This window comes from Centruroides sculpturatus, unplaced genomic scaffold, assembly GCF_000671375.1.
Source record: "Centruroides sculpturatus isolate CEXI.00-Female unplaced genomic scaffold, Cexi_2.0 scaffold263, whole genome shotgun sequence".
NCBI lineage: Eukaryota > Metazoa > Arthropoda > Arachnida > Scorpiones > Buthidae > Centruroides > Centruroides sculpturatus.
Genome location: NW_019384587.1, coordinates 6,564 through 32,938, shown reverse-complemented (window position 1 = coordinate 32,938; position 26,375 = coordinate 6,564). Strand labels below are relative to the sequence as shown.

Here is a 26,375-nt window from a genome sequence, read left to right as displayed (position 1 = left end):
CCAGGCAATAAATTTTACAACCCCACTGTAATTAGACGTTCTTCCCTACTTAAAAGTATTTACATCTGTGTGTTAAAGTATTTCACACTTTGTTTCGACTGCAAATGATGTTTTTTTTCTGTAAATATATATTAAAACGCACTTATATACTTTAATTTTTTTTAATAATATTATTTACTTTATATGCGATAAAAGAGGATAATTAAACTAATTTTCGATATTTTAAATTATTTACTATTAAAATAAACCACTATCAGATATAAAATAGAGTTTTATTTAAAAAAAAAACTACGACCGCCGACCTTGTATTGCGTTGTGACGCCACACGACGCGCCGGCAGTCGTAGCTAGAACCGGTTTGCCATACGACCGCCGGCATTCGAAGCTAACTGAATAGATGTCCACGAGAGGCCAGCACTAAGCATGCAGAAAACGTCGTACGACGCCAGGAAAATTTAACCTTGAGTAAAACTACATTGTTTACGTCTACCGGTGGTCGTATGGCACTGTACGGGAATTTCCATTACGACGGCGCGCGCGTCGCATGGCGTTAAACGTGTTAAAAGCCGCGAACGCAACGAAAAAATTTTACTCGTCATAAAACAATAAATAGTTTGTCAAATTTTTATTCATAAAAATACAGTTTTAACTGCTTTTTATTTTATAAAATCCATCTTCTTGCGCTACCAGAGGGCCTTTTAAACAATAGGTAGTCTGTTAGCGCTGGTCAGTAGTAGTCCAAATTCAATACAAACATTTGTTTCTTCAAAATTTGATCATGATTTAAATACAGTATTTATTTTTAATATTACCGATATGTCATTGAAAGAAAACGTGTTGTATTATCATTAAAAGACAAATTAAAGTATTTGTTTCGATTATCCAAATTTGTCCTTATCCGGACTACCTTCATCCTCAATTAGTCCGGATAATCGAGGTTTTACTGTATATCATTGAATAGTTCAGATGTATCATTCACTTTAATCTTCTAACTTATTAGATATAATAAGTTTAATGTTTGAAAATAGTTACAGGAAATATAAAGAATAAGATACATATTAAAATGATGTAGATATTAAAAATTATAACAATGAATCTATTATGCAAAATAATCTTATGGAAAATAATTTGAAATGATAATTTTCAGCTGGATTTTTGTGCTAATGATGTAAACATGGCAAAACAATATTTATAAATGAAACAAATTGTTTTGAGCATTTAAATGGTGTTTGAATATTTTGGAAAATTAGATGATTAAATAGTATTAAATTTTAAAACGGTAGCAGATTTTCACAACAAAATACATATCTTCTTGTGAATCTCAAACTCATTATTAAAATCTTGTAAAGAAGAAATTAAATACAGTATGGTTAAATGAAAAAAGAATTAAAGCAAAGCTAATTGAATTTCATTCTAACATTGCCCACAAATTTTCAAGTTTGAATTATAAAAGATAGAAACATTCTGCTTGCAGATTAGATTTAGATTAATAAAAATTCAGAATTTATTAAAAACAATTTACCTACATTTTTCTAAAATATTAATATTTACCTTCAATATACAATATAACCTATTTACAATACCCTGTTTATAATCATATGTTTGTTTCTGAAAACCTCTCAAAACTAAAACTCTAAAATAGGGATAAGCTTTACATTATTTGTTATGGTCAAATATTCTATTATGTTTTTATAAACATCCACTAACCTGATTTTTAATTAAAGCCAAATGTTTTACCAGATTATCAGGCTATTTTAAGTCTAATTTAGCCTTAAAATAGTCCAATAATCTGGTAAGTTGTTTGGTTTTTATCATATCATATTTACAGTATGAAATTGAAGAGGGATAGGAAGAGAAATAGAAGAAAACAGCTTGTTGTATCAAATTTTCATTTATCAAGTACTCAGAAATTGAGATAACACTGTGTAATCAATTAATAAATTATTTTAATTAACATCATTTAGATGTTTATAAAAAAAAATATAATGTAATACAATAAAACCTGTCCAAAACAGAACTTTGAATAAAACAGAAACCTGCCTAAATGGGAAAAATTCTTCAGAACAGAGCAATTTTCTATGTTAAAAGAAACCTGCTCAAAATAGAAACCTGTTACACCAGAAAAAATATTTGGTACCATGCAATTCTGGTTTACAGGTTTAGTGTACTAACTTCAGTCATTTCAGCAAATAGGTTTTTCTTTATCATAATTATCTGTAAAGAATTAAGTTGTGACAATTAAAATATCAGGATGGAAAACGTTTTAATAGCAACTGTAAATAAAAAATAAAGCTTATCAAGAATAAACGACTTCCAACAACTTAACACTGTGTACTCTAATAACAACCCACGTAAAACCTTTTTTTCAAGTGTTATGTCACTATTAAATTCCACAAGTACTTTCGACCTCCACCGAGGTCTGCTTCAGGTGGTGACTGGCCGTGTTTCGACCCAACCATCGTAACGATGTTGCCAACGATGTAGATAAATAAACGTGCGCGTCGGGTTTCACCCCTCCGACCGCTGTTGCTCGAACTCCTCGAATAAATACTTCCACGCCTGTGTAAGTGTTTCCCCATCCCTGTAGTTGATGCAGTTGCCCCCCATGATAGCTTTGTGAATCTCCCAGGTCTCCAGGTGACGGATGTGATCAACGCGGAACGCGGGTCTGATAAGTTTGGTGTTCCGGAAGTCCGGCCATATTTCAGGGTCGGTGACATAGGTCGATAAGGCAGTGGTCTGTCTTTTATGTTTAATATCAGCTTGGTGTTCCCGTATTCGTTTCTGTGTTGATCGGATGGTGGAGCCAATGTAAACTAAGTCCCTATTGAATCTGTCGTCCCGTACGGGAATGGAGTAAACACCTGGGGCCCTGGTGAGATTCATTGCGTCCTTCGCGTTGTGGAGCAAGTCGTAAAGCGTGCTGGTTCTTAAGTACGCGATTTTGGTGCGGCTGTTGCTAGCGATCTCTCTATATAGGGGGTCTAGATGCCGGTTGAAGCGGACGACCGCGTGTCTCGCGTTCCCATCCGTTTGACGGTTGTCGACCGGCGATGGTAGGGGGCAGTCCCTGCGGCCAGGGGGGCGGCGGGCGCATGCACGTGCTAAACCGCGGACCAAGGCTTTACTATAACCATGTTCCTCGGCAATTTTTTCTATGCGACGGATCTCCGACCATGCGTCGCGCACATGTGTGTGGTGCATGGAGGCCTGTCTAGTAAGGGCCCGGAAAGCCGCCATTTTGTAGATAAAGGGATCAGAGGAGTTCGCGGGGATGAACAGCGGGAGTTGGTCAGGATTATGATAGACGCTCGTTTCTGTCTTGCCCCCTCTGAGACGGATGTTAACGTCAAGAAAATGAGCACACGAGTTGCTAACCTGATCTAAGCTGAGGGTGAGGCCATAAGCATTGTCGTTCATACACGACAAAAAATCGTCCAGATTGGGAGTGGTTTTCCAAAGTATAAAGATGTCGTCCACGTATCTTTGGTACAGACTGATGTTTGGTAAGAATTTGGGCAACACTCTCCTCCAATTGTCTCACTACCAGCTCGCAAAGGTCCCCTGAAAGCGGGCTGCCCATGGGGACACCACGTCTTTGTAAATAAGTAGCCTCGTTGAACTGGAAGATTGAAGTGTAGCACATAAGATGCGCCAGCTCCAATATCTGCTCACGGTGCCGGAGTGCATCATTCTCCCGCAGTAGCAGGTCCCTAAGGGCGCAGAAGCATGGCTGTAGCCTTATCGAAGGGAAAAGGGACACGAAATCCTGACCAACCCCCGCTATTCATCCCCGCGAACTCCTCTGATCCCTTTATCTACAAAATGGCGGCTTTCCGGGCCCTTACTAGACAGGCCTCCATGCACCACACACATGTGCGCGACGCATGGTCGGAGATCCGTCGCATAGAAAAAATTGCCGAGGAACATGGTTATAGTAAAGCCTTGGTCCGCGGTTTAGCACGTGCATGCGCCCGCCGCCCCCCTGGCCGCAGGGACTGCCCCCTACCATCGCCGGTCGACAACCGTCAAACGGATGGGAACGCGAGACACGCGGTCGTCCGCTTCAACCGGCATCTAGACCCCCTATATAGAGAGATCGCTAGCAACAGCCGCACCAAAATCGCGTACTTAAGAACCAGCACGCTTTACGACTTGCTCCACAACGCGAAGGACGCAATGAATCTCACCAGGGCCCCAGGTGTTTACTCCATTCCCGTACGGGACGACAGATTCAATAGGGACTTAGTTTACATTGGCTCCACCATCCGATCAACACAGAAACGAATACGGGAACACCAAGCTGATATTAAACATAAAAGACAGACCACTGCCTTATCGACCTATGTCACCGACCCTGAAATATGGCCGGACTTCCGGAACACCAAACTTATCAGACCCGCGTTCCGCGTTGATCACATCCGTCACCTGGAGACCTGGGAGATTCACAAAGCTATCATGGGGGGCAACTGCATCAACTACAGGGATGGGGAAACACTTACACAGGCGTGGAAGTATTTATTCGAGGAGTTCGAGCAACAGCGGTCGGAGGGGTGAAACCCGACGCGCACGTTTATTTATCTACATCGTTGGCAACATCGTTACGATGGTTGGGTCGAAACACGGCCAGTCACCACCTGAAGCAGACCTCGGTGGAGGTCGAAAGTACTTGTGGAATTTAATAGTGACATAACACTCGAAAAAAAGGTTTTACGTGGGTTGTTATTAAAGCTTATCATATTTTACTTGTTAAATAAGTTGCTTTCTGCAAAATTAATTTGTTTATTCAAGTTTTTAAAATATAAATAATTTAAATATTAAATTATCATTAAGTGTTACTAATATAAATTAACTCATTAAAAATTAACTCCTATATCAGTAGTAGTCTAGTATCAGTAATATCAGTCCAAAAATACCAGTCAAAATTTCTTCTACTAATAATTTTTTAATCTTGTATATTTTCCAGATATAAATATATTTAATATAGACAATTAAAAACAAGAAGGTAATGATTTGTAATTATTTTCAATGCATTTTGTATTGGGCTGCAATTTGAAAAAATTGTAGGCATATAAATTTCCACTATCATTCATCTGTCTGTTCTTCCTAAATCTCAAGAATGGTGTTAGATAAATGAAAGTCAAAGTTTAGGGGCAGTAGGCCCAATTAATTATATACGAACTTCTGATCTAGACTGGAAGTCACATGATTTTGATTCAAAAATTTCCCCTGAATGGAGTTACATAGATGACCAGCATGACTGTTGTTATCAGGAAAAATATTGTGTACAGGGGCAAAACACTACTAATTAGAGATGGCAAATATTTATAGTATTTTAAATTTAAAAAATTAAGAATATGATTAAAAATTGCAGCCTGGCATTGTGATGATGTCACAATAAATAAATGCTCATTTTAAAATTGAAAAGTTATTATAGATATAAAATATATAAAAAATTAATATGAGTAATGCGTAAAATAATTTTAAAGAAACTACAAGCTCATTTCACTAATATGACTAAATTATCAAATTTAGTGACCTTCAAGTTTTTATAATATATCTAATGTTTAACTATTCTACTTTCTGCTAATGACTGTTGGAAAGTTAATAATTTTTTGTTTTATTTATCAGTAAATATTGAATGTGTGTTATTTTTTTCAATATTATCAAATTAAAATTTATACATTTTATCTTCAGTTTTTTTACATATTTTGTATGGATTCTATGTACAGCCAAGTGAAACAATCAGGACATGACAATCAGGATAATCAATCACACTTGGTAGTTTGATTTTAAATAAATTAAAAATGTTTATTTTAATTCTAGTACAATAGTAAAAAAGGGAAAGACAGAAATTTAATACATATCAATGATAAGAATTTTTAAAAATTGTCTAATTTATTAAAGACAAGCTCTAATCTTTTGTTGCAGTCTACAGTGTACTGATGAAACTTTGAATTCAAAGTAAAAAAAAAATACATAATGGTAAAATTAATATTGAATAAAAGTACAACACTCATGTTAAAATTATTTATTACAGTTTTTCTTGAAAGAAGTTACTTATGTTGTTTTGCTTTACATAGTTTTTTTTCTTTTTAACATTTACATTTGTGTCTTGTTTGATCATCATGAGAGTTGAAAAATCTGCTTTAAATTGCATTTCTAACCATGCCAATTCTGTTTCTAATGCACTGTGCATTTGATGCATTATATGCCTATGACTCAATCATTCTTTTCTATTTGTACTGTTATAAATAAAAGCTAACACTAGCGTTGATAACAAGATAGCTGTATAGTGGGCTGATATAGGACCACTAACAATTGTTATTAAATAAAACTTTGTAATTTCTGGGATTAGTACTCTCTGAAATTGTTTGATTAATTGATTTTCAGACAATCAATACTTTACTGTATTTGTATAGTTTCAGAGTACCAATATAATGTGTGGACTTTGTGATGCTTACTTAAAGAATTTCAATTAATAGCTTCAGAGTATTATAATAGAAAGCTACAAATTGATACATTAAACTGTCATTATTGATTTCTTTCATTTATATATGATATTTTAAAGTTAATATGTATAATTTGAAAAAAATATATACAGTAGACCCCTATAAAACGGGTTCATATAGTTCAGATTCCTACATGACAGCAAAAAAATTGCGACCATATTCATACAAACACACTAAAAAAACTCGTATCATTCAGTAAAATGTCATCGCTGACTTGTGTTGTGACAGGATTGGTCAAATCTAGACCAATAGCAGATATTGTACAAACTGTTGAGTTTAAACGAGCAGTGGACCTACTAAAAACCATTTATTATTTAACGTCCATAAAAATTATATTTATATTAATGATGTCTCCAAAGTTCAGCGAATTTTTCACAAAAAAAAATACTTTATCAGGAAGCACACGAGCACCATTCGATGGCAAGCTCCATGACGAAAACAAGCTTAAGCAATGGTGTTGTCGAATGGTGCACACTCGGTAAGTAATTCTACAATTTTTTGTTTATAGCATAGTTTATATGGATTATTCCCAAAAAATTATACGTATTTTAGAAATGTTGAGTTGAATTAGTCTAGAATCGATTAATTTTATGGAAGAAAACTTTTCAAACAGCCGTAGTCCATAAACTGCAGATGTGCCGTGCTGTGATTGGCTCATGTATTTAAGGACTCGTAGAAAAAGGATTCATAAAAACCGGAATGTATCTACCGTGTTATGGGTGGGGTCGACTGTATATACAGTAGATATGTTCTATTTTATATGAATTCTGTGTTTTACCAGTCACTTAAATACATGAGCCAATCACAGCACAGCACGTCTGCAGTTTACGGACTATGGCTGTTTGAAAGGTTTTCTTCCATAAAATTAATTGATTCTAGACTAATTCGACTCAACATTTCTAAAATACGTATAATTTTTTGGGAATAATCCATATAAACTATGCTATAAACAAAAAATTGTAGGATTACTTACCGAGTGTGTACCGTTCAACGGCGCCATTGCTTAAGCTTGTTTTCGTCGCGGAGCGGCGCATCGAACAGTGGGTGCGTGTTTTCTAATAAGTTATTTTTATGCGAAAAATTTGCTGAACTTTGGAGACATCATTAATATAAATATGATTTTTATGGACGTTAAATAATAAATGTTATTTAGTAGGTCCAGTGCTCATTTAAACTCAACAGTTTGTGCAATATCCGCTATTGCTCTAGATTCGACCAATCCTGTTGCGACATGAGTCGGTGATGACGTTTTACCATATTATATGAGTCTCTTTTAGAGTGTTTATATGAATACGATCACAATTTTTTCTCCTTGTTATATGAACCTGTTTTATAGGGGGTCTACTGTATAACAATTATATAAATGAAACTTTATATAGAATTTATTTACAGAATTGCCAAATTTAATAATATTTTCTCTTCTCTTTAAAACCTAAAGAAATAAAACAATAAAAAATAATTTACATATTACAACTAAAAATGCAACATTTATATTTTTCAATACAAATCAATTAATTGTAATACAGGATAGGCAACTTTAGCTGTCCTTGTTAAAATAAGAAAATTTTCATATATTGATATACAATCATATCAAATGTTTATTAAAGTTTTGTTATTTCATCTAATTCTTAGAATACGAGGTCTGTTCAAAAAATACGCAGACTGACGTCATAAAACAAAATGTACTTTAATAACAATCCACGAAACCTTTTTTTACAAGTGTTATGTCCGTAATAAACTCCACAAATGCTTTCAACCGCCACCGAGGTCTGCTTCAGGTGGTGACTGACTGTGTTTCCTCCTGACCGTCGTAACAATGTCACCAGAGATGTAAATAATTGTGCATGTCAGGTTTCACCCCTCCGACTGTCCCTGTTCGAATTCCTCGAACAAATACGTCCACACCTGCACGATCGTTTCACCATCTTTGAAGTTGATGCAGGTGCCCCCACTGTTAGCTTTATGAATCTCCCAAACCTCCAGGTGATGGATGTGATCAGTTCGGAACACTTGTCTGATTAGTCTGGTGTTCCAGAAGTCTGCCTGCATTTCAGGGTCGGCAATGTAGGTCGATAAGGCGGTGGTGTGCCTGTTATTTTTAATATCTGCTTGATGTTCTCTTATCCGTTTTTGTGTTGAGCGGATGGTGAAGCCAATGTAAACCAAGTCCCTATGAAATCTGTCCTCCCTGATGGGAATGGAGTATACACCTGAGGCCTTGCTGAGATCCATCGCGTCCTTGGCATTGCGCAGCAGGTCATAAACAATGCCGGTTCTCATGTACATGATCNTAATACTTAATATATACGTATTGTATTATATACAGTATTAGTTTGTGTGTTTATTATGATAAGCTAATTTTTTTAATTAAGGATCAAGTAGATTTTGTAATAGCCATAACACATATGAGATTTCCTAATGACTGTCATCTAGCAGAGAAAGTTGAAGAAATTGATTTGATTCTGGGAGGTCACGATCATGTATATGATATAAAAGTGGTAAGAATTCTGTAAATTGAATATATTTTACTAATAAAAGTTTTAATTCTGAAAATGTTTTTAATATTTTATAAAGATATAAGTTTTAGGATCTGGACTATTACTCCTAAGAATATATGTATTTTATATTGGAATTTTAAAAATAATTTTTGTTAATTTATTATAATTTTAACGAAAGTTTTAAGATTTATCCAAAATTAACTTTCATTAAATGAAGAACAACTGTCATGAAGGATGAAAAGCGGAAATATTTTCTCAGATAAATTACCCATTTATAGTTTTTCACTCCAAGAAAAATTGAAGAGAGAGAATTTTTTTATTGTCTATTTTAGCATGAATTTAATCTTTGATTAGTCAAAGATGGATAATGTGTCAGATATTTAAAAATAATTTAAAATGTTCTCTCTCAAGACATTCAGTTTAATATCCATCACTGCATAATGCCTAGTTAATGAAAAATAATCCATTTAGCATTGGTTGATCTGAAATTGTTGATTTAAATTGTGCATTGTGCAATAACCTCTCCATTTATGTGAATTCACTTGAACACAATTGAAAAATTAAAAAATTTTAAATAGTCAACTTTATGGAAATAAATGATAGCTTTATCAAGAAATGTGTTTTTTTTTTTTTTATCAGTAACCTGTTGTATAGATGCATATTTAAAAACTCTTGAACAGAAACATATTCAGCAAATTAATAAATCAAATAACCAACACCTTATTCGTTGCCGAGGGAGTTTATTAAAAACAAACATTTTCAATCTATTCTATAGATCATCTTCAGGTTGAAACCGCCGCATATGGAATAACTACCATAGAATAGGACACCAATTTGAATAGTTATTCCATATGCGGCGGTTTCAACGTAAAGATGATCTATAGAGTAGATTGAAAATGTTTGTTTTTAATAAACACCCTCAGCAACGAATAAGGTGTTGGTTATTTGATTTAAAAAATCTTCAGTTAATTGATTAAAACTTTTTTATCCCCAGTAAGAATAAAATACTGTATTTGAGAATGTGGAACAATCTCTATTTTAAACAGCTTTCCATGCCTCTATTTATGCAGTTTTATGGAACCAATTATTTGCATAAATGGAGGGAAAATGCACAAGTAATTACCTGATCTCAGAATTAATTCTGATATTCCTTGTTAAAAATTAAACATCATGTGAATCCAGGGTGAAAACTGATAATATTACTACTTTTGTTATAAATTAAAATATTTGATATATATAAACAAATTAATTAAAATAAAATAATTAAAATATTATATTTATCTAAAATATATATATATATATAATAATTTAATTTAATTTATAACAAGGAACATTTAGAATTGATGCTGAGATTAGGCAACTAATTGTAATATCATCAAAATATGCAAATATAATGTTGCAATCTTTTTTTATGTATGACTTTAGTTAAACATACTTTAATATTAAATTACATATGTCATTTTACTTGTAGATTTTAGGATTTTTCTGTTTACATGTGTTTTAAATTTTTAGTATCATTAATCAAATGCTGGATTATTTCAGACTGTTTTAGCCAACTATTAATTCTCCAAACAAAGTAATTTGCTCCAAAGGTTAGGCTGCTATCTTGTGCTAATTCATACAGCTGCATTACCAGATGTCTGTAGTCCACAAACTGTGGCATCACCCCACACACACACACACACACACATATGTATGTATGTATATAAACAACTAAGCTTGAATATTAACATAAGCAAATCATTAAACATGGGATTATTTTGGATTATATTTCAGCTTAGTGCTACTCAAACTGTGATCTATGAACAGTTTATTACTGGGTTGCAATGAGTTTCACTTAAAATCTCATAAGTTTTATATATTATGTTAAAATACTATTTAAAAATTTATTGCCAAGTATGGACAAAATGTGATGATCAAAGTCAGCAAAATTACTTGAAAATGGCCTACAAACCCATTTTTTTCAAAATGATTAGAACTGAATTTATCTTACTAATTCAGTGTAAAAATTTTTTAAAATGCACTTGAACTTCATTCTTTATTTTATAATTATTTTTATTTAATGGGAGGTGCTCCAATCTTTGTAGCAGTTGTCATCAAATTTTTTCACCTCACTCAAGAATCAAGACTTGCATTATTGCTAACATTTGAAAAGTGACAAACATTTCCAACTAAAATGGATAATCTTAAGTTAATCCTCCTACTATTGTTAATCGCTGGAATCAAATTGAATCGAGGTCTGTTGCAGAAAACACCAACAAAGAGAAGTAGACCAGCTATAAATCGTCAAAAGCAATTAACTAAATTACATAAAACCACTGGAATTGGAGTCAAACCTTATTACCGATTACACAGAAATAAGAACTGAATCTCTAACTCAAGCAAGTGAGAAATTTAATTTAAACCCTTCATTAGAACTAAGATCTACAGAAGCAGCAGACATCTCAACAACAGACCTATGGCTAAAAATAGCATTATTAATTATCAACAGTAACAATAAAATGGAGAATCAGTTCGTTAATTCAAGAAGAAATTAATACTGTACATAGTGAAATCATTAATTTAAAAAACAATTGCAACTTGCTAACAAAAGCAATGAAAAGATTGGAATAGACAATGTAATGACAAAGAATTATGTAATGACAAAGAATTAATGCAATTTAAAATTGATACTCTGAATAATACGATAAATAATAATAAATTAATAATATACAACTATTCAAACAAGTTAATAGATACAAATCATAAAGAATTATTGAATTTCTTTATGAACTCTTTAAAGATATCATGCAATGAAAATGAAGATATAAAATCTAATTACTCTATACCAAACTGTAATATTAATACTTAATGTGTAGTATTGAAATCGGAACAATTGAGAAATAATACTCTAATGACTTTTAATAAACTGAAACAAAACAAACTACTGGGAGACTGGCAAAATATGAACATTATAGCCAATTAGTAAAAAACTCAGATAAAAGAAGAAAGTCACTCCTACCATATTACATAAACTTAAAAAAAAAGGAATACAACTCAAATTACAAGATGATTATCTTATAATAAACCAGCAAAAAATTACATATAGTTTTCTACAGAATCAACTAGTATATGTAGATGATTTTTTAGAATATATCCTACAAGAAAATTTGGCAATTTAGATTTTCTGATAAATGTAAATAATCAAACTAATAAGAATGAATATCAAAAAAATATTCAATTAAATATAACGATAATGTTAATATAACTATTTAAAAACTTATTGCCAAGTATGGACAAAATGTGATGATCAAAGTCAGCAAAATTACTGGAAAATGGCCATCGGACGAAAAAAATTATGAATTATGACTGAAAAATATCGTCACCAGGGGAACCTTTTTAATCTACATTTTCCAGCGTGCTCGTCTGTGGATAGAAGGCCGAAATACCCCCGAGAAAGTACAGATGGTAACAAACAAGAAAGACGTTCGTATAACACCAGTTCTGATTTTAGAAAATCTTTGTGTTTTTTAAAAGGACTTTTTTAAAACTTTTTGGCGGCTAGTAGCCTAGAAAGGAAGGTTGGTCACTGGAAATGTACTGTCTAGAACGCAAAAGAGAAAATGGTGATCCCTATTTGGGCGAACTTGTCTTCAAATATTAATAAATATAATGAACTGGAATTTTCAAGGTCTAATAAGAAAAATTACAAGTAACAAATTTATACAGTTACTAAATAATACTGATATTCTGGATATAATAGAAACCTGGATGACCAATTGAAGATTTAATTAAAAATAAAGAAGAATACAATATTATATTGTCAACAGCTCAAAAACCAGACAGTCCAGGATATCCCTATGGAGGACTAAGTTTAATGTTAAAGAAAAATATTGGAAAGTAAAATAAATTTATTCAAATAACTACTAATTACATACCAAGTTTGGTACAAATTACTAATCTAGAAATGAAGTTTCTAGACAAAAAATTAATAATAATCATATTGGTCTACATACTGCCGAAACATACAGATATTAAATGAAATCTTCAAATATCTCAAAAGATGGAAAAATATTATCCCATATGTACTAATGATAGGAGATCTAAACTCTTGAATAGTTCAAAAAATGGATTTTTAATATAAAGGACCAAATATGATTTGAAACATTCGAGAATCTAAAGATAAAAAATTTAATAAATTAGGAATTCAATTATTAAAACATACACACCAATTACAGTTATTTATATTAAATGGGAGAATAAGGAAAGATTATTCATCAGAATTTACTTGTGTAACTAATTCTGGATGTTCAGTGATTGATTTAACAATATGCTATTAACTACTAACTGATTTATATACAGATATTCAAGTATTAAATTGTGATATAGCAGACATTTTTCCAGTAAGAACTACTATTGATGTGGCAAAAAACCAAGTTTAAAAAAATAAATCCGTACCTTACCAACTTATTACGACTATCAACAGTATCATTTACAAATAGGTGAAAGAATTAAATATATATCAAATACTGGACTAGAAGATGGAATTGAAAAATATTCCCAATTGGAAAATACAATAAAAAAATTTATAAAAATACGAAAATTAAGTAATACAAAATTTCATATACAGTATTTAAAAAGCCTTGGTTTGACTTTGATTGTTATATTTTAAAAACTAAGAAGAACAAAGCCTTATCACAATTTAGGAAATCTTATACAAATGAAACATTTAATTACTACAAAAAATTAAAAACATTATACTTTAATTTATTAAAATTTCAGAAGACAAAATATTTCAAAAATTTACAACAGTGGCTGATTATAAATAAAAATAATGATATTTTTTGGACAACAATATAAAGATTATGGAAAAAAGATTCTGAACGACAATCGTATATAGAATTGTCAGCTTGGTCTCTATTTTAAAAGATTTCTCATTATTGAAAAACTACCAAGTATGGAACTGACATATCTGAATAATGAAATTTTAGATCCACTGTTCACTTACAAAGAACTGGAAGACTCAATTTGTAAACTGAAATCAAAATCGTCTCCAGGCACTGACTTAATTACTGCTAAATTCATAAAATTACTGCCTTAATCAGGTAAACAAATATTACTTGATTTATTTAATTTATTTTATAATATGCTAAATTATCCAGAATCTTGGAACACAACTAAAATACTTATGATATACAAAAAAGAAAACCTGAAAGAACCAGAAAATTAACACCCAATAGCACTTCTATCGATTATAAGAAAACATTTTACATCAATTCTAGCAGCACGTTTCCAATGTTGGATAAAAGAACAAAAATTGAATTCAAAATTCCAATTTATCTTTGTTAAATTCAAGGGAACTGAATCTGCTATATTCTTTTTAACTTCAATAGTCCAGATTTATTTACAAAAAAAAATGCAGGAAAATATATTCAGCTTTCATTGACATTTCAAAATCTTTTGATACAGTTCATATCCCTACCTTAGTCAATAAACTAAAATTGCTTGATGCTGGAAATAAATTCTCCGATTCTATAATGCAGTGTTTTTCAACCTTCTTGAATACGCGACCCCTTTACAAGTTAAAAAATTCTGGCGACCCCCCCAGGACCATATTAAAACTATGTCAGTGATTTTAAAAACTACATATTTCATTTTTTTTTGTTGAGACCTAAATATCGATCGAAAAACCAATTGTACTGTGCAAAGAAGTTGCAAGAGCCCTGCAAATAGTAACTTTGCCACGGGGGTGCTGGAGGCGAGTGCACCTCGCGCTGCCTGTGCAGTAATGTATTCTCGCTTTCTTTTGTTTCCATCAATTCTCCGAGTGTGCCAACAAGTACAGACGTGATTGTATTGTCTTTGCGCTTTGCTCCGCACGAGCATAAAATGGATAAGTTTCTCAAAAGGACGCCGCCCTCCACGTCTGGTACAAGTGGCAGTGACAGAAGTCAATCAAAACCTAAAAAAAATAGACATTATGACAACAATTACTTGAAATATGGGTTTACTGTTATGAATAATAAACCTTAATGTATAATTTGTGGCGATGTATTATCACGTGAGAGTATGAAACCATCAAAGCTTATGCGTCACCTCTCAACCAAACATTCTAAAGAAGTTCACTGAAATTGTAATTTTTTTTATTGTAGTGTAGGACCTACAAGCACTTGCCCTTTTCTTTTACCCGTGACCCCCATGAAAGGCTTTGCAACCTCTCTGGGGGGTTGCGACCCACAGGTTGAAAAACACTGCTATAATGCATCTTTTTTCCTTTTACAAAATATTGTTCATGGCAATCAAACTTACCCAGAGTTAACTATAAACCATGGAATACTCCAAGGTGAGCCACTATCAACATATTTATTCAATTTTTGTATTAATGAAATAGATAATTTATTTTTAAGTGATACTGAAGGAATTTATATTTTTGGACTAACTTTCCACTATATACTCTATGCTGATGATCTGGTAGTTCTAGCCCCAATTCGTGTAACCTTACAACGCAAGATCGACAAAGTAAACAAATATCTGAATTCTTTATTTTTATCGATTAATGCATCAAAGTCAAAAATAATCATCTTTAGAAATAATATTAAAATATCAAACCAAGAGAAATCTGTCTACTTAAATGGTCAACTTCTTGTATTAGTGGATAACAAAATATTTAGGTATAACCCTTAACTGGAACTGTAATTTTTATCTACATTTGAAAGATCTTACTACAAAAAAAATATGGATTAAAAAATACCAATGATTACAATTTACAATTTTTACATCAAATTATGATAACTCAAACCAACAACTCAAGTTCTAATAAAAACTTATGTCAATATAAGTTTAATAAACTACTTTGAACATTTGAAATTTCAAGTGCAATATTTGATAATACAGAGATCAACTGGAAATATGTTTATACATTTATGATTGAATGAGTCTTAATCAAATCCATCTAATAAGCAAAGCTATAATTACAAATACGTTTTAAATAGTAACTGCAAAGCTATACAAGGTTAGTGCAACATATTTGAATCAGCCTTGTCACAATCAATAATAAAGGATCAAAACTCAATAATGAATTTGGTTTATCATCCATGGTACGTACTTAAATACCCTAAATATACCTACTAATTCAAACATTATAACTGCCAATACAAATATGAATATTAAACAATTATTACTTCAAATCAGACTCAAGAAATACTCATTATTTATCAACAATACTTATATAGATTTCGCTAAAGAACATTGCTATTAGTGCAATTCCTGTGACTTTTCCTTGATCCATTTATTAATCTCCTGTAACAAGGTTCTTAAAACAAATAAAGTTTAGTATTATTATTATTTTATTTATTTATTTATTTATTTTTTATTTAATTTCCCAAAAATACTGGCCTGCAAGGGATTGGAATGAAAAAAACTTGCCCATGAACACAGTTTTAGAAGCATTGTTTTAGCTAATATGTTCAGTACATAATATAGGTTAAGTTGGCTGAGAGCTATGGAGGCCATGGGTGGAAGCTGTCCCTTGTCAGCATAATAAATAGATCTGTATGGTTATATTTTTCAAGTTAAATTAAATTGGTTTAAAAGAAAATATTAGACAAATATCTGGATGGCATAACAGGTAATACAATTGTCATAAGTTAATTGTAAATTGTGGTTTGATTTCCACTTTAGGTCAATATTTTCTTCCAGAATATTCCAAATTATTAAATTTAATTCAAAAAGTAACATAATTACTGAAATTTCAGTAATACAAGAATACAAGATGATGGACTAACCTAGCTTTGGACTAGATTACTTTGTTTGGGTAATTAATAGTTAGCTAAAATGCAGCTTGTAATAATATGGCATTTAATTATTTGATTATGTTAATGTTTGGACTTAGGTTTTTAGTATCGTTGCCTTATATAAAAACATTTTTGACAAATTTCAATATTTGAACATATTAATTTAATTATTTTTAAATTAAAAGACATTGTAATTTGCATTATAGTAATTATGAAAATAATTTTATAAAAAAATTCAAATTAAATAGCATATTTATGTGAAATTATATGGTGTGTCTCAAAATCTGAAAAATTGCTTTTGATAATCTTTCATTAATATTAATTAATCAAAATTAATTTAAAATGGAAACAGTTTTAACTGTTTTTTAATTTTTCATTTACTTTTAATCTCAGAAATAAAAATGATTTTTGAATAATTAAAAAATTTGATAATAATTTGAATTGATTAATTTACAGGTAAATGGAAAATACATTATAAAAAGCGGTTCAGATTTTCAAAAATTTTCAAAAATAACATTGACATTTGGTAATCCTGTTACATCCATATCAATTGATGAAATTACAGTTACTTCAAAATATGAAGAAGATCCTGAATTAAAAGAAATTCTCAAAAATTATGAGGGTTAGTTAAAATATTTATTTTAATGTATTCATAGTATTGTGTTTTGTATGTATATTATTCATCTTTGTTTATTTAGTAAATAATGTAAATATTCTGTTAAAGCTGATGAGAGATTTCTGCATGAGATTTATTATGAACATAAACATATGTTTATTATTTCCTATATATTGTATAATGATGGTATCATAAAATTTAAATAAGTCAGATGAGAGGTGGACTAGCTTCAAAGAACATATTTATTGATATAAATAAAAAAAAAATAGAAGTCAATATTGAATTACAGTTTTTTTAGCATCATATTAGTGTTATGCCAGCTTTGAAAACATAGATTAATTTTAAAAAATTGAATTGAGTTGTTGTAAATGTACCTATGTAGGAGTTACTAAGATAATTTACATTAAAGTTTAATTGTTTGCTTAAAGATAATTATTTACTCTGGCAATTAGCAGGTTTTCTGCCAATATTACAAAGTGTGTTGTTTAATGCAAGCCTAAAAATAATTAATATAACTAACATGATGTTGTCTTCGAAACCGTGTTTTTTGAATACATTGGACTTCGAACTCGCATTTGAGTTACAAATAAACACTTGGCTTTATTTCCATCATTTTAGTTCAACTAAAATGATGGAAATAAATCAAATATTTATAACTCAAATGCGAGTTCGAAGTCCAATAACTAACATGAATTTATTTTGTCTATTCTGAGAACAATAGCGTAGGCTTAATTTTATAAAATAACTAGCTGTTACCCGTCACTTCGCCTGCACGGATTTTGCAAGCAAACCCCATTTATATTCAGAATTTCAACAACCATAGTAATTGTTATATAATACCTACTGCTGAGAATCAAACAAACTGTTTTCAATTTGATCAATTTTCTGGAACATTTAAAATCATTCTATAGTTGAACCAATATGCAATAACAAATTCAAATTTAAAACGGTTCGAACATTTGGTTAAAAAATCTAAATATATAAAAATATTTATAACAATGTCTGAAATGTTATCAATCTAATACACCTAAGTACTCAATGAAAACTAAACGTTGTTGAAAACAAAAAATCGCATCTAAAATATTACAGTAGAAGCTGTTCTTCAGGTTAAACCTTAATCCTCTCCTCCCCCTGCGGGGGAATTTTGAAAAATCTCTTCTTAATGTGCATTTTCATGACGTACTGTGTACCAAATTTCACCTCTTTAGGTTCAGTGATTTGCTCTGGGCGATGATGAATCAGTCAGTCAGGACAAGTAATTTTATATATTTAGATAATAATAATGAATGATGAATTGGTTAAGTAACATTTTGAATTGTTTTCAGCTGTCATTCATATACATCATATGTTATAAATTTTATTAGGCTTAATATGTAATGTATAATAATATATATGTTATCAACATAAAATTTTTATATTAACAAGTATTTTCAGTCTAAATTAGATCATCTTCATATTCTCTTTTATTTAAAAAGAATACAATGTTTATTTCCTTAAAAGTGTAGAATAAATGTTAAAATGTGTTCTATCAAGTATAAGGAACATAATTTAAATAGAATAAATAATTTAAAATACAATAATAAAATAATTCAAATAAATAAACTAATTGAAATAATAAAATAAGTAACTTAAAGTAAAAAAATAAACAAAAATTATATGAAAAATCAAACAAAAATTTTAATTGGATTAAAAATGAAACACAATAAATAAACTATATGTGTAGAAGCTGAGATAAGCTATATGTGTAGAGAGGGAGAGGATTAAGGCTTAACTTGAATAGCTTCTACTGTACCATTTACTTTGTATCATAATACAAAGTAAATGCATTTTCCTGAAGAGGTTATTTTTATCAGTATAGTATTATCCATACATTAACAAATAATTTTTTATTCTTGATTTTGATTTTGATACATTTACAGTAAAAAGTAATAAAAATTCCATATAGTCTTGTAAAAGAACAACAGTAGAATTATGAAATTTGCATTATAAGATAGATAAAATTGTCTATGTTTTAGTGAAAGTGTTTTGAAACTATATTATAGAAAAGAAATTATGCAGTAAACTCAAAGGTAAGAAAGTCTCACAAATTTGTTAAAACTGATTAGTTTAACTGTCAAGATAACAGACAGGTAAACTGATGCATTCATCCATGTGAGATGTTTTTGTGAATGTTGGCTGTTTACATGGAATGATAAATAGATGAAAGATTACAATGTGATGATATAAAACCAAAAGTTGCAAAAAATTTTAAAAAGATTTGAATTCTTCCATTTTTGAAAATTTCTGGAGGAATCACTGTACATAACCAATGTTTCATGCATATATCAAAATTTATTTATTTTACTGGAATGTCATATGTTCTTATCTTACAAGGAGCAATTAAAAAGAAAATGGATTTGGGCTATAATGATTTTAATACTTAACTAATGTAAATTTTACCATCATCCCCTTCAAAGTAGGCCTCTCCTGCATTTATAAAGTGATCTCACTGTTTCTGCTAAGCTTAAAATGTTCCTTAGAACTCATTGTTTAAAAATTCCAAAGCATCTGCTGTGTTTTGGACTGGATCTCCTCAACTGTATTGAAATGCCACTTTTTGAGCTTTAGTTTTATTTTGGAGAACCAAAAATAAGTCACAAGGGGTCTAAATCAATCACATAAGGAGGATAGGAGAAGACTGTCACATTGTTTTACATCAAAAATTTCTGAAGATTTTGTACATAGAAGTGTTGGCATGATGAAGGAGCCAGATTCAGTTGTGCCTACAGTTCTGATTTTTTTCAACAAGTGTCCTCCAAAATTGATTCAAAATGTTTGAATTCACTGTCTGATCAGAAGGAATAAATTCCCTGTACACAATCTCCTTATGATAAAAAAAAAATCTTTGTTGTGCTCCTGACTTGTCTCATAAACTGTAGTCTCATTCATGACCTAGTTGTGACTTCAAGGGTCTTTGTGGCAGATTTTAAAGTTTAATGAAAAATTTAACGTTTGCTCAATTTTCAAGTTCATTTTTGAATCTCAGGACAGTACTAACACACTACAAAATTGTGTATAGCAAGCATTCTGGATTTAAAAAAATAACACCATTTGGCAATCTGATGCTCATACATCTAAGGCATCAATTATTGGTGGCAAAAAGACTACTTTGATCACCAGTGGAAACATTATGGCTTTTTTATTGCATCACATATATATGTGATTCACTTAATGTTATAGATAATGATTTACTTTAGGCTGAATATATATAAATACAGTATGGAAATTTCTTAATTTTTAATATTTCATTTTTCATAGATTAGAAAAGTCTTTTAAGATTGATGTTATGTACACTTGCAATTCAAATATCCTGGATTGAAGCATGTGAGCTGAAACAAAGATTACTTTTACAGTGATTTCTTGATTTAAAATTTCAGAATTAAAATTTTAAATCAAGAAATTTTAAATCAGAATTAGAATTAAAATTTTAATTCTGTTTAATTAATTTAACATTTATTTTGATATACTATGTTTATTCTAATAAATGGTACAGCTATAAAATGAAAACAGTTATACATATCATACTGCTAATTACAATAAATATTATATGTTAGATTCAAGTCACTTACAGTATCTATCTTTTAGAGTTTTGGAATGTTTGTAAATCCTATTACATTAATATATATAATAAAAAGTTTCCTAAGGTTATTTTTCTAAAATTATAAAAACCATAATTTTGTTAGAAATATATGAAACCACCAAAACATGTGTTTTATATTTGTCATATATTTATTTTTTGATATTTAATTTTCCAGCAACTGGTCATATGCTATCTTTCTTTAATGAAAAAACTACATAAAATATTTATAACTTACAATATTGTGACCAAAGGGTCAGCACCATGTCACGATATCATGTCAGGATGACGCCACTATGTCTTAAGTGACATACAATACAATAAAAGTAAAGAATTAGGAGGCCATACCTTGGGCTTAGCCTTTGAAGTGAAGGATTATGAGGGTGGGGGAGAGAGGGAAGAGCAAGAAGGGGGAAGGGGGAAAGGTAGATAGGAAAGTGGGAAGTAAGTCACCTGAACAGGCAACCAGGGTCTGTAACTGACCAAAGAAAAATTTATGTACAGTGTGGGTCGCAGCCCATCTGAATACAGATATTAGGTTGCTCAAAGGATAAAGCAGTGGTTAGATACTGCTAAAATGCTAACTGTGACAAAACAGGACATAAGGCGTGATGGAAACACAACACTACGTATGATAAAATCAGAACAGGTAATGCGTAACATTTTTTTTTTTTAACCGACTTGTGACAGAGGGTGTGGTGCATGGGTGTAACAACCAAAACACAAATGCAAAACAAGGTAGGTGCAACGTGCAATTACAGGCACCAAAATGCAACAGAGAATGAACACAGGAGACAAACAAAAGTGGGCTTCATGCTGGAAGCTTTCACATGAAGAAGCAGCATCAAGCAGGTGGTTGGCTACTGGGCAGTTGAAGGCCCACTACGGGTAAAGTCCAGGAGAGTGACTGCTGACTCTTTAATGAAGGCAGAGAAGGCCGCAAAGGTGCTCTTGGTGTTGAAGAAGTCCAGGCAGTTGCAGGGCCAGTGGTAGCCCTCAGTGTACATTGCATTGGCCAGGAGCTTCCGTTGGTTTTTGTACTTTGGGCACAGGAAGATGACGTGGAGAGGGGTCTCAATGTCCAAAGTGCAGTTGCACAACCTTGAGAAGGAACCTGCATAGGTAGCCTTTGAAATTCCCGTGCCCTGTGACAAATTGAGTTGAGTGATAGTTTGAGCTGTAGAAGTCCATTTTCCTTCTGGATTGGAGATTAGGAAGGAAGCCGTAAGTGGTCATACCAGTTAGTTTGGAGTACCACCTTTTTTGCCATAGCTGAAAAGTATGGTCTTGAAGCCTGTTTCTGATCCAGCTGGTCAGTATAGCACCGAAAGTAATATTAAGCTGGTGGCCTGTGGCTTTCTTGGCTAGGAAGTCAGCCATTTCATTGTGGAAACCGCTGAGTGGCCCTTAACCCAGCAGAAAGTGGTGAGAGAGGCAATGAGGGAGATTGTATCCTTAATGATGATGTACTTGATATTCCTGTATTTTAATTGGAGAAGGGCTGTTTTACTTTCACTATAGATGGTGATGTGATGCACTGTCCTATTGTTAAAGTTTTGATTGGTGTAGTGGAGAGCCTTCTGGATGGCAAGGCTCTCTGCTTGGTTGATTGTTCAGTGGGACTCCAGCCTGTAGTAGGCTTGATGAAGTCTTAAGTGACATAGAAATTGCAACAGCGATAGTGTTCACACATGAGCAGTTGAGTATTTAGGTGGTTGAATCTGGGATGGAAGCAATATGAGAGATGGCACGTTTTAAGAAAGTGTACCAAATGCAGGATTAACAATAACAAACATCTGTTTATTTACTATAAGCTATTTATAAATAGGCTGAACATAGGCTATTTATAAGGCTAGTATATTATATTAAAGGCTTAGTACATTATATTAACTATCTCGTGTGTCCTAATCTTGAGAGAGAGAGTTTACATACATTCGCGGACAGATAAATACCTTGTAGAGAATCTGAGGATGCGCTTTGTTGCTAATTGGGTTGAGGACTTGAATTGATGACACAACGAATTGATGATTCGGAAGTTTCGATGGAAGGACTTGGTATACAGTGGTACCTCAGGATACGAACGTCCCAGCATACGAAATTTTCAGGATACAACACGAAATTCGAACATATTTTTGCTCCACGATACGAACAAAAACTCACCATACGACGTCACATTAGTTCGCAGCGCCATTTTTTATTCACTTCTGTTCATCTGTCTTGGTCCGCGTGTTTGCTTCATCGTGGAAGGAGCTTGCTCGACAAAGGAAATCTCGAGGTATTATCAGAAAGTGACTGATTTTATTGAAAAGAAACATCCCAAAAAGGGTCACACTGGCCGTATTGCCGCTCGGGGTAATGACATTTGCCTAAGTCACTTTAGAAACATTTTAAAAAGTAGGCAAAGCCACACCTCTTTGGATAGATATTTTACCAAGTGACCTCTATCCAGTGAAAGTGCTGGTGGAAGTGAAGGAAAGAAAGCAAAAAAGCAGTGAATAAAAAATTTAAAAAAATGAAACAGAAAAGATTAAAAAATTAGTGTTAAGTTATTTTTATGTTATTGTTGCATTATGTTGTGTAAGTTAAGTTTTAGTATCATTTCCCTTCTTTCACTCTTCCGCCACGAGTTTACACCTCCACCGTCGTCTATCCTCAGAGGTAAAGTGCAAATAAAACTGCATTTTTTTAATCAATTATTATTTTATTATGGTTATTTATACATTTACAACTACAAAACGCATTTTTCAGTGTTTTCCTTACTATAGTTATTTTTTAAATGTACAACTTAGCTTTAATTTGAGTGTGTTTTTTGTGTTGGAACAAATTATTTGGTTTTACGTGTAATCGTATGGGGAAAAATGATTCACCTTACGACATTTTCATGATACGATCTGAGTTTCGGAACGGATTAATTTCGTATCCTGAGGTACTACTGTATTTGGTAAGGTCTTGATATTTGGATTATTCAGGAGTGTCGTCAGATAGAGGGAAGTCACTTAGGGCTGAATAAAGAGAAAATCTTCATTGTGGGTAAGGTATCCAAGCTTTAGTACAACTCCAGAGAGGGTGAACTTTCAATGATGACGGATGATGACTTTTTATTGAGGGGTCCTTCTCGTTTTTTCTATTGTCTTTTTTGGTAATGTCAGGGCCAATAGTTGAATTTCAGTTGTAAGTTCCTGGTGACACATTCAGAAGATGTGTCACCTTTCAAAGGAAGTGAATCCGGTGAAAGATACAGTCATATCCTTCCATCTTTTTATTAATTGTTGGGAAAATTTTAGAGAGTTTTCTTTGCATTTAATGTAGATTTTTCAGCATTATTTTTTTTTTTGTTTATATAAATGTGCAAAAGTTTTATAGTTAAATAAAATCTGGGCTCTCACAATATCATAGTTGTTTTAATTATTGAATCAAAATAATTTATAAGTTGACAAAATGCTGCTTTTGCTTCATGGTCAGTAGTACAAAAAGAGCTGTTATTATTACCAAGCAGTTTTATTTTATTACTATCTTGTCTGTTTAATCATAAATTTAAAATAAATTTTGTACCAGGTATAATTATGATTATTGCTGGACAGAAAAACTAATTTTTTATTAATTATATAGAGTTTTTGTATTTGAAAAAATGCAAATTAGAAAATNATTTTCAAGAGTTTCTCGTTTAGCGTCAATATTTCATTCCTGGGAATCAGAATTTCTGTCGGAAACATTAAGAAAGGCCGGTTTCTCATTATTTTTAAATTACTGCGTATACCTGGCCGTATTCAAAATTTTCAAGGGGAGAGATTAGTGATGTTTAATTAAGACAGGCTAGTAAAAACAATAGTTCTAGTAACTAAAATGTACATTTATAGATCCTCCGTATTCACAATAATGTAACTGCAAAACACACAAACAAAAAAAATTGCTCGGGTTAAAATTAACAGAAAGAGAATAACATGTCTATCCCTAATGCTTAACATTGTACATTAGATTTATCCACTTTGACGTGCCTGAACCATTAAAATTTTCTGAAATCTTTTCAACAGCATAATCTACAAAAGAAGAGCGTTAATTTGATACTGGGTAAAATATAAGTTATTTAAGTCGAAAAATTCTTTCAAATTTTCACCAACAGAAAAATATGTAGCGCTGTTCAGTCCAAAACATATGCTCTAGGCTGTGGAATTATTTGAAATGTGGTGTTTAACACAGAAGCTGAAGGCTAGTTTACTGAGACCCTTCTTCCAGATTCCTTCTGAAATGTTACGTGCTCCAGTTGATAACGTGGTTTTACAATTGTAACGTGGTCGTCATAGAAGTATCCTACATTGAGCACTTGCTGTATATGTGTAAAATGTCATTTTATTCTTTTAATAAAATTTTGTCCGCTGTTCTTATAATCGTTATTAATACAGCGTCATATTTTCCCCTGGTAGTGAAAATTTCAACTAATTGTTTCCCTTATAAGTTTCTTCCCAGTGATCTTGTGCATTGTATATATATCGAGTTTCGTTCGATTCGGTTCATTTGGGTCGGCTCTATGCGTGTCTCAGTACTATCACTTTAATTCTGAACACTTTGTATATTGCTACAATTACAGTTATTTATTATAATTTTTTCAGATGTACGATAATTTCATTAGCATCGAAAAGGTTTCTTCTGCAAATCTACCATTGACATTCAAATTTAAGGTAAGTTGTAGAATTATTGGAATGATACGCAGATTGCATTGTAAATATTGTTAGAACAGAAAGTTTTCGATTGACAAAATTGAATGGTATGAGATATTGACTGCCCGAGAATAATTTCTTTCGCTACATCTTTGTGAAATGTGAAATAAGATCCATTTATTCGGAAATACTGCATCATGCCATCACTGTCGTTGTTGCTTGACTAAATTGTTTTATACGCTAATGCGAAGGATATGCCAAATACTTATTCTTTAGTAAACACATTGAAAATTATTTTCATTGTTTGCGTGCTTATTCATTATTATTGTATGTCAACACTATCTACCGGTAGTTTTTTGAACTAAATTTTACTTCTGTCGACAAAAGAACCTAACATGCTGACTGTTCTTACCCTGCAAACTTCATTTCGTTCCGATAATTCTTATAATAATTATTTCAAATGTTGTAGCAAATTATAGAAAAAAGTTATTTTAATTGCTTGAAAAATTATCGAACAATTAATGTATTTCTTATAATATTTCTGTTGTGAGGGAATAATCTTTGTGTTTGAAAAACCAGTGTCTTTGAAATAACTTGAAAATACGTAATTTTTAACGAAGAATTCTCTGTAATTAAACAATATATATAGAATTTAATTATAAGAAACTGATTAAGTTATTGTAATTTTTTATTTAAAAGATAAACGA

At 31.6% G+C, this 26,375-nt stretch overlaps 1 protein-coding gene across 1 annotated transcript in view; it reads left to right on the top strand.

Moving 5' to 3' along the window:
• Positions 1-17,536, top strand: part of LOC111624670 (5'-nucleotidase-like) — a 49,463-nt gene extending 31,927 nt beyond the window's left edge. The window contains exons 5-6 of the mRNA XM_023367581.1: positions 8,836-9,009; positions 17,238-17,536. Coding sequence (XP_023223349.1) covers positions 8,836-9,009; positions 17,238-17,408 — 345 coding nt within the window. The 3' untranslated portion in view covers positions 17,409-17,536. The remainder of the gene's footprint in view (positions 1-8,835; positions 9,010-17,237) is intronic.
• The last annotated feature ends 8,839 nt before the right edge of the window (positions 17,537-26,375 follow it).